The sequence below is a fragment of the Garra rufa genome, chromosome 3 (genome assembly GCF_049309525.1).
Source record: "Garra rufa chromosome 3, GarRuf1.0, whole genome shotgun sequence".
Classification (NCBI taxonomy): Eukaryota; Metazoa; Chordata; class Actinopteri; order Cypriniformes; family Cyprinidae; genus Garra; species Garra rufa.
The window spans coordinates 58,088,322-58,107,520 of NC_133363.1; the positions used below are offsets into that span (position 1 = coordinate 58,088,322).

At 33.4% G+C, this 19,199-nt stretch overlaps 1 protein-coding gene across 1 annotated transcript in view; it reads right to left on the reverse strand.

The window, feature by feature from the left end:
• Nucleotides 1-19,199, reverse strand: part of LOC141331679 (ADAMTS-like protein 3) — a 102,366-nt gene that overhangs the window by 56,368 nt on the left and 26,799 nt on the right. Inside the window, exons 2-3 of the mRNA XM_073836716.1 lie at nucleotides 10,101-10,228; nucleotides 1,979-2,024 (exon numbers count right to left, since the gene is read on the reverse strand). Of these exons, the coding sequence (XP_073692817.1) occupies nucleotides 1,979-2,024; nucleotides 10,101-10,228 (174 nt within the window). The remainder of the gene's footprint in view (nucleotides 1-1,978; nucleotides 2,025-10,100; nucleotides 10,229-19,199) is intronic.

Below are 19,199 nucleotides of genomic sequence, written 5' to 3' on the forward strand. Positions count from 1 at the left end.
GCGAAAAAGCACAAAGTTTCTTGAGGAAATTGCAAATACTTTTGTAAGACTGCAATGTTTTTCGGTAGAATGCAACCGTTTTGCGAGATAACTCAAATTTTGTGAGAGAAGGTAAACTTTCTCTGTGGAATGCAATCATTTTGCAAGATCTTTGCAAGATTTTCGCGAATGTTTAGAGAGAAAACGCAAATATTTTGTGAGAAAATGCAAATGTTTTGTGATAATGCATTGTTTCTCTGGGGAATGCAATTGTTTTGCAAGGTCTTTGCAAGCTTTTCGCAAATGCAGTTGTTTTGCAAGATCTTGATTTTTGCAAATGCTTTGAGAAAAAAACTTATTTTTCAAGAAAATGCTCATGTTTTGTGAGAGAGTAAAAAGTTTCTTCAGGGAATTTTTGAAATGGACCAGTAAATGCATAAAACATATCTTGGTAACACTTTAGTTTAAAGACCAATTCTCACTATGAACTACTTGCTCAATAGCATGCATATTACTAGCGTACTGGCTGTTTATTAGCACATATCAATGCCGTATTCTGCAGGACCATATTTCAGATGCTTTAATCCTACCCCACACCTAAACTTATCAAGTACCTTATTTACTATTAATAAGCAGAACATTTGAAATGTATTGATTTATTGAAGTCATAATAGTTAATGGATTTGTTTACTTCCAGAAAAAACATTTCCTGATAATATACTTACCCCCCATGTCATCTAAGATGTTCATGTTTTTATTCTTCAGTCCAAAAGAAATTAAGGTTTTGAGGAAAACATTCCAGGATTTTTCTTCATATAGTAGACTTCAATTGAAGCCAATGGGTTGAAGGTCCAAACAGCAGTTTAAATGCAGTTTTAAAGTCCATTATAAGGAGAAAAATCTTGGAATGTTTTCCTCAAAAACCTTAATTTCTTTTCGACTGAAGAAAGAAAGACCTGAACATCATGGATGATGTTGCCAAAGGGTGGACAAAATTATATTAATTAATATACTTGTATTAATTTAGTACATTCATTACAGGTTAAAGGGATGGCTCGGAGTAGAATTGACTTCATTGCTATGCACTCCGAAGCCCATGTAAATACCCCATCTGAAGTTTTTTTTTGCCTTAGTCAAACATTTATGGAGATATTAGAGTTTTTCGAATTGCTTGTTACAGGAGTGAATGGTACATGTGATGTATCTCGTAAATTGCACCACTGAACGTGCAAGTAATCTTACCAAACTTGTACAGTAGTGTAAATAGGTTATGTACTCACAAAACGCTGCATCAGAACATTTGTAAGTCCACCATGAGTGTTTTAAAAACACGTTTTACCCGAGAACTACTAGTCTCAGAAACTACAAGTCGACGTCACTTCCCTGGTTTGAAAAAAGCACGTAAAAGTCCTCCTACAAGTTGACATGCACACAGATGTAGTAGGAGGACTTTTACGTGCTTTTTTCAAACCAGGGAAGTGACGTCGACTTGTAGTTTCTGAGACTAGTAGTTCTCAGGTAAAACGTGTTTTTAAAACACTCATGGTGGACTTGTTCTGATGCAGCGTTTTGTGAGTACATAACCTATTTACACTACTGTACAAGTTTGGTAAGATTACTTGCACGTTTAGTGGTGCAATTTACGAGATACATCACATGTACCATTCACTCCTGTAACAAGCAATTCGAAAAACTCTAATATCTCCATAAATGTTTGACTAAGGCAAAAAAAACTTCGGATGGGGTATTTAGATGGGCTTCGGAGTGCATAGCAATGAAGTCAATTCTACTCCGAACCATCCCTTTAAATCCCTCGTGAGCAACCTGGGATCCACAGACTTTTGTTGTGTTAAATGACCAAATTAGTACAAGTATATAACAATCAAACATGCAAGCTATGAGGAACCTGTATAATTTTATGAACGACATGTGCTCCAATTCTGTGTAAATCTGCTTGTCCAGACACAGATTGCTAGTGGGCTTCATAAGATTGACTTACTGTGTTGCTGCATGTTCTGTAGCGGATGTTCCTGCCCTCACAGCTCCTATGGAAACAAACACAAAACAACAAAATCAGATACGTTACGAAGCCATTGTTCTTCATCTTCCCCCTCCATCTTTTGTCTCAATGTTACAGTACACTATCAAGGGGAAAGGAACATCCTACAATTTATCCCTACACTAATGATTTTTAGACCTGCTCTGGATTATTCTCTTTAAAACGCTCACTTTATCATTTAGTTGTTCTTGTTTGTGCACTTCTTGAGAACATAAAATGAACGCATGCTATATTGAAAAAGACATTCCCTCGATAAAAAGCAGCATGTTCCATTGTGAAATGTTTTTCGCTTACACTGACAGTCAGGTAATAACAACAACACAGTCAATCTAGTACAAGTGCATTAAAAAATAATAAAGTTAACAGGAAATGATTTGCCATTTGTGATTTTCTCCAAAAAACATGAATTAAGCTACAGATGTACGAAACATGCAGTAATGCGTTTTGAGAAGAGGATGTTTATATAGAAACAGAGAGAGAAAACCAGAAAGAAGGACAACAGGATATTGACTTTCTAAATGTCCTATTACCTCAACCTAAAAACATTAGCCTATCATATTTCATCTTATTAATTCCGTTCAAAAGAGCAGCAGTCACCCCAAACAGAAAAGGTTCACATCACAAGACTTCTGAAGGATGGCAGGAAGATGCAACCAGACTGTTATTAAGATCTCAATCTTTGTCTGCAATCATCCTGCCCTTGAGCAAAACCATTTAGAACAGAATTCTATCTTTACTGCAGAGTGCGCACTGCATATTGCATACTATTTATTATATTATATGAGTTTGTTCCACGTTGCAACATTTTTCGTCGCACAACCTCACTACATTTGCCGCATATTTAATTCAGCAAGAGGTATCAAGTTGTCATAGCGAAAAAAAGGTTATTTTGCATTTTTATTCCAAGTTTGTGTAAAAAAAATACTAAAAGTCATAACATTTGACAGAACAAATAATGATAGAAGTCTCTTATGCTCACCGAGTCTGCCATTTATTTGATCAAAAATACATTAAAAGCAGTAATATTAAAAACATATATTAATTTGTAAAATGTAATTTATTCCTGTGACGCAAAGTGGAATTTTCAGCAACCTATCACACAATCCTTTTTTTATTATAAAAAAAAAAATCTGAAACCATCAAAAACAAATATAAACTAAAATAAAATAGATATAAAAAAAAAAAACATTTTATTTAAACTAGTTGTAATGTCAGGGCAACAATTTAATTTAGTTTTTAGTTTTAATTTAACTTTAATAAAACAACTAAACTGAAAAAAAAAACACAAAAGAAAATACAGAAAACATAAATAAATAAAATAAAATAAATTGTAAAAAAAAAAAAATCTAATATTCTAAATATGCTAATTTGCTGCTCTTTAAAAACAGTTGTGCTGCTAATTTTTTCCTTATTCTTATTCTAAGATAACATTACATGTCTTTACTGTCACTTTTGCATTCACATCCATTTGGTTTGCCCCAGCTGAATAAAAGTATTAGTTTTTTTTAAAGGATACCTATTAAGCCCCTTTTTACAATATGTAATCTCAGGTGTCCCCAGAATGTGTCTGTGAAGTTTAAGCTCACAACACCCCACAGATAATTTATTATATCATTTTGAAAATGCCTATTTTGAGTAGAAGCAGAAACACGCTGTTTTCAAGCATGTCTCTTTAAATGCAAATGAGCCACTGCTCCCCGCCCCCTTTTCCAGAATAGAGCTGTGCCTTCACAGCTCACACCTCAGATACTCTACTAAAAAAACATATGTTTGGTTTTGATTATAACATTTATCGCACTAAAATCATGCGTTTTAACCCATATTAGTTTAAACATCTGATTTAAGGTTTTCCAAACGCACACATCCGAAGCAAATGCACAGAAAGCAACTGTCAAATTACATGTAAGTTCTCTTTCAAGTCGTATTGCGCTTAAACTGTCAAATACACACAAGTTTATGTTAAAAACACACAGGAGTCACAAAAACAGTCGGTTATGTCTGTGAAGGTAAAGAAATCATGTTTATATTAGATCTGTGTGGCAGCAGTGTAATATACAGTAAATAAATCAATAAATTCACTGTTCTCTTGTCTCCTCTGAGGCTGGGATTCTAAGTGTTTAGTGCTCATCTGTGCAGCCAAAGATAGAACAGTTAGCATGCTTCGCTGGAACTTTTGCCATGACGTTAAAACTGATACACCATTGTCGCTTGCGAAAACAAAATGTTTTGGCGTGGGTGGAAATTAAGAGGTAATATTATAATAAGATCCCTTTCCTAACTTTCCTACGAGAAAGGTTGTCCTTTTTCACATTTTTTGGGTTGGAAGATGCACTGGGGACCTGATCATAGCACTTAATCATGGAAAAAAGTCAGATTTTTATGTCACCTTTAATACAAATTATCTAGTGTTAGAATAGTGCTGTTTGGTTAAAATGGTCAGTCTTCTCTTTCAGGTCAATTCCAGCTTGGCCTGTCTCCACTCCAAACCATCGATGTCTGTTATTTCTACTCCAGTGCTCTTTAACAGGTGCTCTGGCCTGTGTGCAAGCGATATTGCTCGGACGCTACGATTCAGAAAGAGCGTCTTTCTTCGCTGACCACATAATCAGCTGTGGAATCACTTCCAGATCTTCCTGTAATCAGCAGAACGCAATCACAACACAAGCTGGCCCGCCGCTCCAGCTCTTCTAAAGTTCTACTGACAATAAACAAAAGGAGGAAGAGAGCCGAGGTTATTCCAGTAGCACACAGCAAACTCATGATGGTCTGTTTAATATCGCAAAAACTGTATCTGTGCAAGACATTCTTCTGTGGACGAAACGGCATCAAATTTCAAAACGGCTATTGATTTGGGAAAAAAAGATTTTTATTTGTATGAATCCCCAAACCACGTGTCAAATCTACTCAAGAACCACATCAATCAAAGAAAAGCAGGGGTACAGAAGACAAGAGACAAAAGCTTTTCAACAGATCATCAGCATATTAGAATGATTTCATGATCATGTGACACTGAAGACTGGAGTAATGATGCTGAAAATTCAGTTTTGCATCACAGGAATAAATTACATTTCAAAGTATATTAAAGTAGATAACAGTCATTTCAAATTGTAAAAATATCTCATCATTTTTAAACAAATAAATCCAAGCTTGAACAGCAAAAGTGTTCAAAAACATCAAAAAATTGCATTTTGTTGGAATATTCTTGGCACTCACGCAGGAAGCATTTAATTGCAAATCATGAGAGCAATTTTGCGTTGAGGGTCAGCAGAAGCATTTCCAATGAGATCCGAAACAAGCCATAATTGGCTCTTTCTCTTGTTTTCAGTTGGATCTAACCGGTCAATTAGCTTTAAATGAGTATCGCTGCTTGAACGGTGCATGACTTCCTACATGATTTTCTACGTGCTTTAGCTTTCGCTTTTGGCATCTACCCTCCAGCAATGAAGTAATGAGCAGTGAGCAACAAAAACACAATTGCGTCCAACACAATATAAAAAAAAAACAGATCTATCCCAGTATTAAGGTTCACAAACAGTTCTAAATAAGCCATGCATTGGGTGATTTCCACAGTTGAGCTATCAAAACATTACTTTATTTGTTTCAGCGAGGTCTGATACACCTGGAGAGAGCTATCCGTTAGAGTTCACATTCATTTCAATGGCAGTTAGTCAGTCGAAAGTACATAATTTCTCTCTCAGGTTTGGAGCTAATCACCCGAGTTGTAAATAGCATGTGACTAATTACTCCAGAGCAGTAGAAAAACAACTTCATGGCAGTGTTGACTGGCTAATGGAACTCAGTACCAAATCTTTTACTAACAACTCCACTCAGCTGTGATGCCAAGACCATTTCAGATTTTAAGAGTCCCCAAAAAGAGTTGCCAGTAAAATACTATAATGATATGAGTAGCTTGCAAAAAATGCATTTTATTGGAATATCAAAATAAGTGATGAAAAAAATATGAAATGTGTTAAAAAGTGCTAAAAAACAGCGGAACGGATAGAGTTCCGATAACACTAGAATATCGCACTCATCTCAGCCAATCAGATTGAAGGACCAGAAAGAATTGTTGTATACACTACCTGTCAAAAGTTTTTGGACAGTAAATTGTGGTATATTTTTACTACTTAAAATAACTGCTTTCTATTTGAATACATTTTAAAATGTAATTTATTCCTGTGATCAAAGCTGAATTATTAGCATCATTACTCCAGTCTTTAGTGTCACATGATCCTTCAGAAATCATTCTAACATGCTGATTTGCTGTTCAAGAAACATTTATTATTATTATTATCAATATTTAAAACAGTTGAGTACATTTAGGGGAAGAAATTATATAAATTTTATTTAGCAAGGATGCTTTAAATTGATCAAAAGTGATGATAAAGACATTTACATTGTTACAACAGATTTATATTTCTGATAAATGCTGTTTTTCTGAACTTTCTATTCATGAAAGAAACCTGAAAAATTCTACTCAGATGTTTTGAACATAATAATAATAAATGTTTTTTGAGCAGCGGAATATTTGAATTATTTCTGAAGGATCATGTGACTGAAGAAATGATGATAAAAATTCAGCTTTGAAATCACAGGAATAAATTAGATTTTAAAATATATTCAAATAGAAAACAGTTATTTTAAATAGTAAAAATATTTAAAATTTTTAATGTTTTTGCTGTACTTTGGATCAAATAAATGCAGGCTTGGTGAGCAGAAAAGACTTCTTTAACATTAAAAACATTACAAATCTTTTACTGTTGAAAAACCTTTGACTGGGAAGAAAAAGTATTTAACATTAAAAAACATAACTTCTTACGAAGTTTATGATTATGAAGTTAGCAAACTTTACTTTTTAGTCAGCGAAGTTTACATTTTAATGTTCAAAAAACAAAACAAGCCGATTAGCATTTCAAGACTAATATTATACCCAGAAAACACATTTTGCCGTATCCATGAAAGATTCAATTCTCCTGGCTTCATTTTAATGACAACGACTTCGCTGCAATATATTCTAAATCATGTAAATTATGCACATGCATAATTAATGGTATGTGTACTAACATTATTATTTGAGCAACAAAACCTTTTTTTCCCTTCTCTTTCGAATGAGAAAGTAAGACAGAAATAGAAGTGGAATTAGGAGGAGGGAGAAAGACAGACTGCTAAATCCAAAATCTTTGTCATGTTTTCCATTCTTTCTGGAAATGAAGCACTTCTCGGCCCTCTCTGAGGTCAGCCATAACCACGAGCGGCCTGACATCACAATGACAGATATCAGCTGTTGACCACTGAAATCAGCTGTGGTGCTGTCATATAGAGTCCAATATGACAAATATAGACATTTGACAGGATCTTCACTATGCCTGTGTCTGTGAAGACAGATAACAACTTAGCTAAAAGACATCTGTCTCTAAACAGTGAAATGAAAGTGAATTTAGTTCTCATAAAAGCATTATTTGTTTCCGGAAAACATTTGCTTTGATATAATGCAATAAAATGCAATAACTTTAAAGTCTGGCTGAAATGTCTAAATACTTTTTTGTGGCCATGTGTACACTGCAAAAATTGTTAGATATGGTTGCCAGAGATTCACCATAAACAACCTGATGATGTTGTTTTAAGTCATATCAACATCAGTTGATATGTCAATATAGCATTGTACTTGAACTATCATATTTGGCTTTTTACCTTTAAATGTACTGATAATCACCATTAAATAGACAAGGTATACATGATGAATATCACTTACTGTACATTATAAGTGGCCTGTCTATAAACTATAATGATGGTGCACAAGGTCAGACACACAAAACCCTATCAGGATAACAGACATGATAACTCAGATACACATTCACTAATTAAAACCATTATTTTGACTTTTTTAAGGTTGACTTTACACTCAAGGTAAGTTAATTCAACAAGACATTTACTGTCCAATTAACACAAAGTTTTTAAGTTCACTCAACAAATTGTTTGATTTTTGGGAATATATTTTTCCATTGTAAGTTATATTGTATTTAGTAGTTTTAATTGTTAAAAATTTGAGGTATTTTACAGTAAATTGCATATAAAGCAACAACCAGCAGTTTACAGTTGTTCATCGTATATGTGACCCTGGACTATATTTTGTAAATTTCCTGCTGTAAATATATCAACATTTTTAATTAGTAATATGCATTGCTAAGAGTTTAGTTTGGACAACTTTAATGGCGATTTTCTCAGTATTTGGATTTTTTTGCACCATCAGATTGCAGATTTTCGAATACTGTTCTATCCTAACAAACCATACATCAATGGAACGCTTATTTATTTAAAAAAAATTATACTTATGACTGGTTTTGTGGTTCAGGGTAACAAAATGAGAATATTATGTGACATAACACTTCACATAATCACATAGTACTTATAGCAAAAGTAAACTGAAGCAAATAAAAAGTTTTACTCTACTCTCAAAGTAAGTTAATTTTACAAGAAATGTATTGTCAAATGAACAATATTTTAAGAGTAACAAAGTTTAAGCTTTTTTGGGGAATGTTCTTTTACTGTTTTTCACTGTAGGTTATAGAATAATTCATAGTGTTTACTTGCAAAAACCAAATATTTGACAGTATGTTACAGCAAAATTATATATAATGCAATCTTTAGCCATTTACAGTTTTTTTTTTAACCATATATGGTTACTGTACATCGTTTTTGTCTGTAAAAAGGACCAACTTTTTTTAATACATTGTAGATTTAAAGGGGTCCTATTATGCCCTTTTACGAAGTTGGTTTTCTTGAGTTGGTTTTTGAGGTTTTCATGTTTGATTGTTCCAAATACATGTTATATTTCACATATTTTACATTATTGCAGTGCCACTCTTCCCAGTCTGCCTTAAACATGCTTTTTGGTTCAGTTTCGTTGAAACCCCTCCTTCTGCAATATGAAGTGTGCTCTGATTGGTTAGCTGGTTAGTTTGTTTTTGTACTCACACGGTTTTTTCAATATTTTGTGTTTTTTTTGCAACCTCAGATTCCAGATTTTCAAATAGTTGTATCTCATAACATGTATGTAAAACATTAATCAATGGAAAGCTTATTTATTTTAAAATGTTACATTTATGACTGGTTTTGTGGTCCGGAATTATTTAAATGAGTGACTGTGTGATGTCACAATTCCCGGAATAACCGCATTGAAGTCAGAACAAGCTGTTTGTTGCAGCTCCTAAAAAACAGTTTTCTGTTAAAGAGAATATCTACCTTTGAAGTAGACTTTGAGTTTTGCAACCTTGCAGATCTTTTTTATGCTCAAACAGTACAATACACAAAAACGAATGTTGAAAAAGTGAAAAAGCATAATAGGACTCCATTAAAGCAGCTGGACGTAGTTTTGTATATTTTTGCGACTTTGGAGCTCTCTATATTTACTGTCATAACCTACCACTACCCTAATCACAGTGGACAGCTGTACATGTGTATTTGTTGCTTTCGTCAAGCAATCCGCCGTTTTCACAGAATTTCGCTCAATTTTCTCAATTTTTAGATTATTTTGCAACCTCAGTTTCCAGATTTTCAAACAGTTGTATTTTGGCCAAATAATGTCCTATCCTAACAAAACATTCATCAATGGAAAGCTTATTAATTCAAAAAATGCACACTTATGACTGGTTTTGTGGTCTGGAATTATATAAATTAGTGACACTACAGTACACAAAAATAAATGTAGAAAACGTGAAAAAGCATAACAGGACTTCATTAAAGCAGCAAGACGTAGCTTTGTATACTTTTGCGACTTTGCAGCCCCCTTCATTTACTGTCAGAATAAAACACTGCCTTAATTACAGTGGATAGCTGTACTTGTGCATTTGTTGCTGTCGTAAAGCGTACCTGCTAACCAAACTCGCTCCTAAAAGAGGCGTTTGGATTGAGTGTAACAAAGAAACAGAGGCCCTTCACCTTATTAGAAGTCTATCAGAATGATTTTAAAAACTGATATTTAAAGATTACGTACAGTTTTAAAGGAAGGGTTAGTGTTTGAGACGTCATGAAGATATGAATGCATGCATGTGCATTCACTCACCCTCCATTGAGACACCTGCGTAGAGAATATGAGGCTCCACCTCCACAGGTTCGAGAACAGTCACTCCACACGCCCCAGGCGTCCCAACCCGTGTCCCTCTCCTCATCTGAGCGGGTGGTTCTTGAGGACTGCAAGACACAAAGATGCCAACATTTACTGAAATGTACTACTTTTTAATAGTAAAATATTTTCTTAAATCTCAGTTTAAATGGCAGAATCTATTTTGCATTGCAGTCAATTTTTTTGAGGCCATAGATGCATGAATCTGAATGACCATGCAACTGTTGATGTCTTTTGTTGATGAGAAAAAAAATTCAACAGTTTGAGAGCCAACATTTTTCAAAATATCTTCTTTTGTGTTCAACCAAAGATAGAAACTCATACAGGTTTAAAACAACCCGAGGGTGAGTAAACAATGACAGATTTTTCATTTTTGGGTGAACTATCTCTTTAAGACCTGTTCATACAAAGGACCACACTACAACTATAATGATAAAGACACAGACTATATAGAACAATATAGTTGGAATCACTTTCAGAACTATTTTTTCCAGCTGATGAACAATAAAAACATCAACAGCCAAGCACATTTTTTTCAAAGTCTTGTAGTCCTGTCATGCATTGGTGTGGATGCTAATATGTGACCCTGGACCACAAAACCAGTCTTAAGTCGCTGGGGTATATTTGTAGCAATAGCCAAAAATACATAGTATGGGTCAAAATTATTGATTTTTCTTTTATGTCAAAAATCATTAGGAAATTAAGTAAAGATCATGTTACATTAAGATTTTTTGTAAAATTCCTACTGTAAACCTATCAAAATGTAATTTTTGATTAGTAATATGCATTGTTAAGAGCTTAATTTGGACAACTTTAGAGGTGATTTTCTCAGTATTTTGATTTGTTTTGCACCCTCAGATTCCAGATTTTCAAATAGTTATATCTCGACCAAATATTGTCCTATCCTAACAAACTATACATCAATAGAAAGCTTATTTAGTGAGCTTTCATATGATGTATATATCTCACTTTTGTAAAATTTAACCTTATGACTGGTTTTGTGGTCCAGGGTCACATATAGTTATCAGCAACCATTCATAGTATTGCAGTTGATTGTTTTGTTAAAGATAGATGAATTTGCATGACCAGGAAATTGATGTGAACTGCTAGAAACACGGAAATAAAGGAAGAAATTGCATATTAATGGCCTGTTGACAACAAGAACGATAACTATAGAGATGACCATATTAGCACCCAAATCAACACACAATAACATTTTGTTTATTATAAGCATGAGCTGTGGTTGTGTCATCTGCTACTTTAAATGCTTGAGCGTTTTTAAAACCCCTTAGTGTTCCAACGTTCCACCGGCGGGACGTTTTGCATTGAGTTAAGTTTGACAGGAACTCTAAGGGGTTAAAGTAAAGTGGATTCTAATTGACTGTCAATGTTTTTATCGTTCGTTATTGTTACAGTTCCAACTTTTCCTTTAAATTTAGAACTTTTTAGAAGTCTTTAGAATTTAGTTCAGGCCTTCTGCTGTTCAATGATGCCCTCTACTTGCAGATCTCAAGTTTCTCCAGTTTTGCCCTAAAAAATCAGATCGCTCTCAATTGCGAATGTTATTGCTGGACGAACATTTTTTAGAAGAAAAACCCCCATTTATTCTCCAGTATTATTTATCTTTGGTCATCCACCTATCCATTGAGCTCCTTCAGTCTTCCCACCAGTAAATCCCTCTTGGACAGCGGCTACACACTGACCTTGAACATTAGCTGGGCTCCCGGCGCTCCAGAATACTTCTGCTTGATTTCTTTACCCACTCAAACTCTCCTGTGTGTTGATACAATTTATAGAGCAAAATATACTCACGTCTAGCTCTGACCGCCTTTTTATTTGGTGTCAAATCAATTGAAGATCACATTCACCGAACACAACCTCCCATGTGTCTGATCCGAGACTGTAATTAAGGAATGAGACACGAGAGACTCGCGTTGTGTCGCATTCACATAAGACTAAAAAAGTATGTGTAATGAACTAGATTCAAGACCTGCAGTGGAGGGCAAGATTATCAAGGAATAGTACCTAGTCTTCTTCAAAACAAAAAGACCAGAAATCATTATAAATGCCATAGATGTGGTTCATATACAGTTGAGGTCAAAAGTTTACATACACCTCGCAAAATAAGAGGAATCATACAAAATGTGTGTTATTTTTTATTTTTATTTATTTAACAGTTGAATTTATAAAAATGACCCTGTTCAAAAGTTTACATACACTTGATTCTTAATACTGTGTTGTTACCTGAATGATCCACAGCTGTGTTTTTGTGTTTAGTGATAGTTGTTCATGAGTTCCTTGTTTGTCCTGAGCAGTTAAACTGACTGTTGTTCTTTAGAAAAATCTTTCTCACAAATTCTTCGGTTTTTCATCATTTTTTGACAATGACTGTATGATTTTGAGATCCATATTTTCACATTGAGGACAACTGAGGGATGCAATATGCAACTATTACAGAAGGTTCAAACACTCGCTGATGCTTCAGAGGGAAACACAATGCATCAAGAGTCGGGGGTGAAAACTTTTGAACAGAATGAAGATGTGTAGATTTTTCTTGTTTTGTCTAGATATCATATTTTTTCATTTAGCACTGCCCTTTAGAAGCTACTTACATGTTAAACACTAACACTAAACGACAAAATAAGTAAAATTTACTGTGATCTTCAAATTTCAAAAGTTTTCACCCCCGACTTTTAATGCATTGTTTTTTTCTTCTGGAGCATCAGTGAGTGTTTGAACCTTCTGTAATAGTTGCATATGAGTCCCTCAGTTGTCCTCAATGTGAAAAGATGGATCTCAAACTCATGCAGTCATTGATGGAAAGGGTTCAAACACAAAAATGCTGGAAAACCACAGAATTTATGGGACCTGAAGGATTTTTCTGAAGAATAGCTGTTCAGGACAAACAAGGGACTCATGAACAACTATCACTAAACAAAAAAACGTATAGCCTATATAAACTTTTGAACAGGGTCATTTTTATCAGTTCAACTATTTGTAATTGTCTTTTATGTGAAATATCTTATCTCAGGTCAGTACTAAATAAAAAATAACATGCATTTTGTATGATCCCTCTTATTTTGGTAAAACAATTAATATTTTGCAGATTCTGCAAGGCTTATGTAAACTTTTGACCTCATAATTTGTGCACTGTATTAAAAATATTCTGAAACCACATGATAGCTTTGTGTGACAGACAGACTGAAATTTTGAGTTTAAACTGCTAGTCTGAAAAGGCTGGTCTGGTCTGAAGATCCTTGAAAAAAAATATATTTTTGGCTTTCAAAGACAAGTTGCAAAGAACAACCAGAGGACAAGAAAATAATAAAGGACATTACATTTTCAGCCCGATCAGTTTCTTTAAATCTTTTATCCTCACCAAGGCTGCATCTACTATATACAGTATATATATATATATAAACAGTGAAATAAATAAAATTAATGAATTTAACTTTTTTTTTTAAACTGAAAAAAATAAATAAAAAGAATATTGTGGAGTATTATTACAATTTAAAACAACAACTTTCTATATGAATATATTTTAAAAAGTTATTTATTCCTGAATTTTCTGCATCATTACTTCAGTCATCAGTGTCACATGATCCTTCGGAAACCATTCTAATATACTAAATATTTTTGTGAAAACTAAATATTAATTAGGATTTTTTGATGAATAGTAAGTTTAATCATAAACAGCATTTATTTGAATTAGAAATCTTTTGTAACATTATAAATGTCTTTAGTGTCACTGTTGATCAATTGAATGCATTCTTGCGGAATAAAAGTATTAATTTCTTTAAAAAAAAAAAACGTACTGACCATCTATTTTACCTCTATTTTAACCAACGCTCCTCTGATGGATAATGTGCAGTTGTTCTGTGGGAAAGGCCAGTTTCTTACGGCATTCTACAAATTCTTGCTCTTTTTCATTTGGAAAATGTAACATCTCTGCTTGTACAGTCCTATTACCATGAATGTGTGTGTAGAGGCTTTCTTAATTTCACATGTTGGACCGCAGTCCTAGTTAAACAGGCCGTCAGTAGTTGCCAATGAAAACAGACTAGCAGCGGTGGGCTTTGACTAGCTAGCCTCGCAGCGCTGATGGCATGTCAGCATTTACAATGATCTAACGGCGATCCATTTCCCTGGAGACTGAACTTTCCAGTCAAGAGAGATGCTGTAAATTGCCCTAGGATTGGATTTCAAATCCCTATTGTTTTAAAAGTTACTATCGCAGGTTCTTCCTCTATAAGACTTCCTGACTTCTTTATGGTTTCTCTGCAGGTACAAAAGTGGCTGGTTTACTCCTGTCTCCTCTTGTTACAAATCCCTGACCTGAAAACAGGGCTTGAAGAGCTCACATCAATGCTTCAGGGGAGAAATCAACACTTATTTAGTGTCTACGCTGAAGCTGAGGCCTCCGTTGGCTAATGCTAGCCAGAGGTTAGCTTAGTTCAGGTTTCATTAGGCATGGTTGTCAAGCCCTGTGTATAAACAATGGTACTCGAACAGACATTATGTAGTGATTGAAATATTTAATTTTGTGCTTATTTAGTGAGTAACACCTTTACTTTTACTGGTAACACTCTACTAGGGCTGCAACTAACGATTATTTTAATAATCGATTAATCTGTCGATTATTTTTTCGATTAATCGATGAATCGGATAAAAAAAAAACAAGGGATTTACAACCCTTTATTCAAAAACAGAACTAAAATCTTTAGAAAGTGCACGAACATGTTGCTCCTTGAACTGTTATAATAATAATAATAATAAAATAAAAATGGACTAACACAAAAAACACACACATGTATGCTTTACATCTGCCAAATATATAGACTAAATAAACTAAAATTACTATCCGTCAAGACAGCGGCTTGCTGTGGTGTACATGCTGCATGGTTGGCATTTCCCATCAAGAAGCCTCTCAAATTAAATTCCTCAGTGCGCATTAAAAAAGTCATGTGACTTTGCACGCTGGAACGGGATAACTTGACTAACTTTCTGCTACATTCATTCTGCCATGGCGGTGTTTAGTGTCCTGCCATCAGCAGCGACCAGCTGGAAGAGTTCCGCATTCAAATGCACGCAAAACTGGCCTCAAAGCCCCAGCAAAAGTAATTACCATGAATGAGTCAAGGCAAAAATTAAGAAAATATTCGAATTACTTATTAATAAACTAGTATTTTCTGATTCAGTGTTGCAAAGATGAATTTGACGATCCTGCCATCTGCTCATTAATGCCTAATGCATCTTTATGGATTAGCTAATGAAAGAGTTTTGTTTTTGATTTTAATTATTTCGTTTTATAGTAAAATAATAATTTAAAGCTTTCTATAGATATTGTGTTTGTGAGGCAATTACCTGGGTTTCGGTTAATTATTGTGAAGCGCTCCTGTTTAAACCAAAGATATCAAGCGTATTCTGTTTGTTTTCTTTAAGAGCACATTTTGTTGATACTGTTAGTACACACAAACTAAGGTAGACCCTTTACAGTTCCGGCCCGGGTGGTAAATTACTCTTACCTTTATGAGCAAAAAAAGAAATTCCACATTGCACTGGCATCTCCATGTCCTGCAAAGCGCGCTTCTCTCCGCACAAATTTTGGAATTATCTTGATTGAATGATTAAACTAATATAGTGATATGTTTTAAGTTTTTTATATCAATGGATTTTAATTTAAATCGCGATGAATTAAGCAGGCTTTTGATCTGTCTGCCGCTGTTTGCTAGGTATAACTTTAAAAAACAAAAACTTGAATTTAACAAACAAAAAGTGTTCCAAATATATCTCTAAATTAACTTTATAAACTAAAGGAACGAAAATAAATGTAATCACTTTGCTATTAAAAACAGCAGCTGTGTAATGAGGAAGAGAAAGAGAAAAAAAGACAGTCGGACTGGAAATTCAGTCGGCCAAAAATTGATGAGCTGTCGGACATTTTTACAAGGAATGTTTGTTTAATAGCCTATTTAATACTCTTAGGCTACTTTCTTAATTAAATATATTATTTCTTTGATTTATTTTAGCGTTTTTAGGCTGCTTGTTCGCTGACTGAAGTGTAGGCTATATATAAAAAAACAACGTGCCACCGTCACAGCCCTATTCAAAACTGAGACGATTTCACCTCAGCAGAGCTCCTGTTTCTCCTTACGGTTGTGGTATGTTTTCGACACATTATACAGACAGACAGTGTTACAAAAACTATAGAAGTAGTTTTCTCCATCTCCACTATCCAACGACCCGTACAGCAGCTGTTTTGCGATCGAGCATTGGCTGCTGTGAAAGTACGCTAGCCAAAGTAGGCTTAAATATCAAACATGTTTGATATAAATCGGGGCAGCATATATATATAATGTAGAAACGGTGCTTTATGCTCAAATGTTCCAGTTTTGCGCATAAGTTAAATTCGCATTTTTGGATGGAAACACAGCTTATGAGGTGCCGAACTCTGCTGGCATCAGAGCGGGAGAGAGACCGAATGTGTCCACTCCGCTCTGCGCTCAATTTTTTTTTTTAATATATATAATAACAACCAAATGTCTCTGCGTCGCGCGACACAACGAATCGATTATGAAATTCGTTGCCAACGCTTTTAGTAATCGATTTTTATCGATTTTATCGATTCGTTGTTGCAGCCCTACACTCTACAATAAGGTTCTTCAGTTAACTACATTTGTTGACATGAACTACGAATGAACAAAACTTCTGGAACATTTGGTAATCTTAGTCAATGTTCATTTCAACATTTATTATTATTAAAATCAAAAAGTTGTGTTTGAACTAATATGAACTAACATTGAATGACTATTTATGAACTAACATTAGCAAATATTAATAAATACTGTAATAAATGTTACTGTTTATTGTTTGTTCTAGTTAATTAATACATTAACTCACTTTAACTAATAAAACCTTGTTGTAAAGTGTTTTCATTTTACATAATAGAGCACAACAGCCAAATGAATAAATCAATAAACAAACAAATATTTGTTTGATTAAATAAATTAAAATAATAGAAGGAAATAAAATATTAGATAAGCAACATAAACTTAAAAAATGTTGCCTTCACAAATAACTTCAGTCAACAAGGTAAAGTAATAAAATGACTAAAAGTAAAATAAATTAAAATAAATTAAAGGTATATAGACAACAATCAAATTAAAACATTAAAAAGAGAAAAAAGTAAACAGACACTTAAAAAAAAGTAAAAAAAAGTAATATCTCTAAAGTATGTGTAAGATATTAAAATATGAAGGAACTGTATTTAAAAACAATATAAAATCCCTTAAATAATAATAATAATAATAATATAATAATAATAATTAACAGTAAGGTTTAATATATATATATATATATATATATATATATATATATATATATATATATATATATATATATATGTATGTATATATATATATATATATATATATGTATATATATATATATATATATATATTTACATAGAAACAAAAAAAGAAAATTATTAATAAAATAGATAATAATATTAATAATTATTAATAATATTATTATTAATTAAAATAATAGATATAGATGAAATATATTTGTATACAGACGTATCGTCTTTAATTTATAATATAATAATAAAGTTTACCTTTTTATTTATATACAAACAAAATAAGTAAAAATAAACAGTACATTTGTGATACATATATATATATATATATATATATATATATATATATAACTTAATTTATATATGTATATAAATATAAAACATTTTATATTTTTTGTATTTATACTTTCACATATACATGTATAATGTGCTTAAACTTTTATAAAAATGAAGGTATATATATATAAAAAAATAAAAAAATAACTATAACTAGAAGCTAAAGTTCGATGACAAACTTTAAATGTTGGCTTGGAGAAGCAAACCGGGCAGCCTTCGGGTAAAAGGGCCAGCCCAGAACACCATAGTGGATTAATATGTGTATTTTAGGTTAAAACGGCTTGCCATACTGGAATAAGTGATGAGCGCCTGCTTCAAAGCCGCGTCGCGTTGCCGTGCGGTTGAGCCGAAAAGCAGAAATGAGCAAGCATTTAAACTTTTTATTATATGACTGAACTATTATTGTGTTGAATCGCTGGAGTGTTTGTATTAAAATACCTTTAAAAGACGTGCAAATGATGTCTTTGTTAACAGACACATAAATGCAGCCGTGCATCTCATGTTAGTTAAGCCTATGAAAAACGTCATTTTCACCCAATGCAGGTCTTTAAAATATTCTTCTATATTTATTGTGTTGAATCGCTGGAGTGTTTTTATTTAAATGCCTTTAAAAGACGTGCAGTCATTTATAATTCTCAGTCGGACATCTCGGAGCTCATCTAACACACTGCTGAATTCAGCGCTTTCTGTATGAAAAAAAAAATAGTCACAAACAACTGCATTTAGCTGTTGATATTTTGTAATGGGTGGACTGAATTAAATCGCTGCAATATTATAATTTTAAAGGCGGTCAAATTTGTGCAAATTATGTCGTTCCTCTCCATGTAAACTCGTTGAAAGCAATCTGTACGCGGTGAAGGAAATGCTTAGGGGTTTCAATAAATTCGCTCAAACAGCTGAATTCAGGTCTTGATGTGTTTCTAATGGGTATTTACAATTAAATGGCTGGAGTATTGTCATTTTAAAGGCGTTATTTATATGCATTTTCCACTGAAATCAAAGTGAAAGTAAGTCTCAGCTCGGTAACATGTTCGTTAGTGAAACCTATTGACCAGCTCATTTGCAGCTAATGTAGTTCTTTAAAATATTCTTGTATATTTATTGTGTTGGATCGCTGGAGTGTTTTTATTTAAATGCTTTTAAAAGACGTGCAGTCATGTATAATTCTCAGTCGGGTAAGTTAGCTCCGAGCCGTGAAGCTCGTCTGTGTAACACATTTGCTGAAGACAGTACTTCAACTTTGAAATAAAACAGATCACAAACTGATTTAGCTGTTGATGTGTTGTAATGGGTATTTAGAGTTAAATCGCTGTAATATTTTAATTTTAAAGGCGTTCTAATTCGTG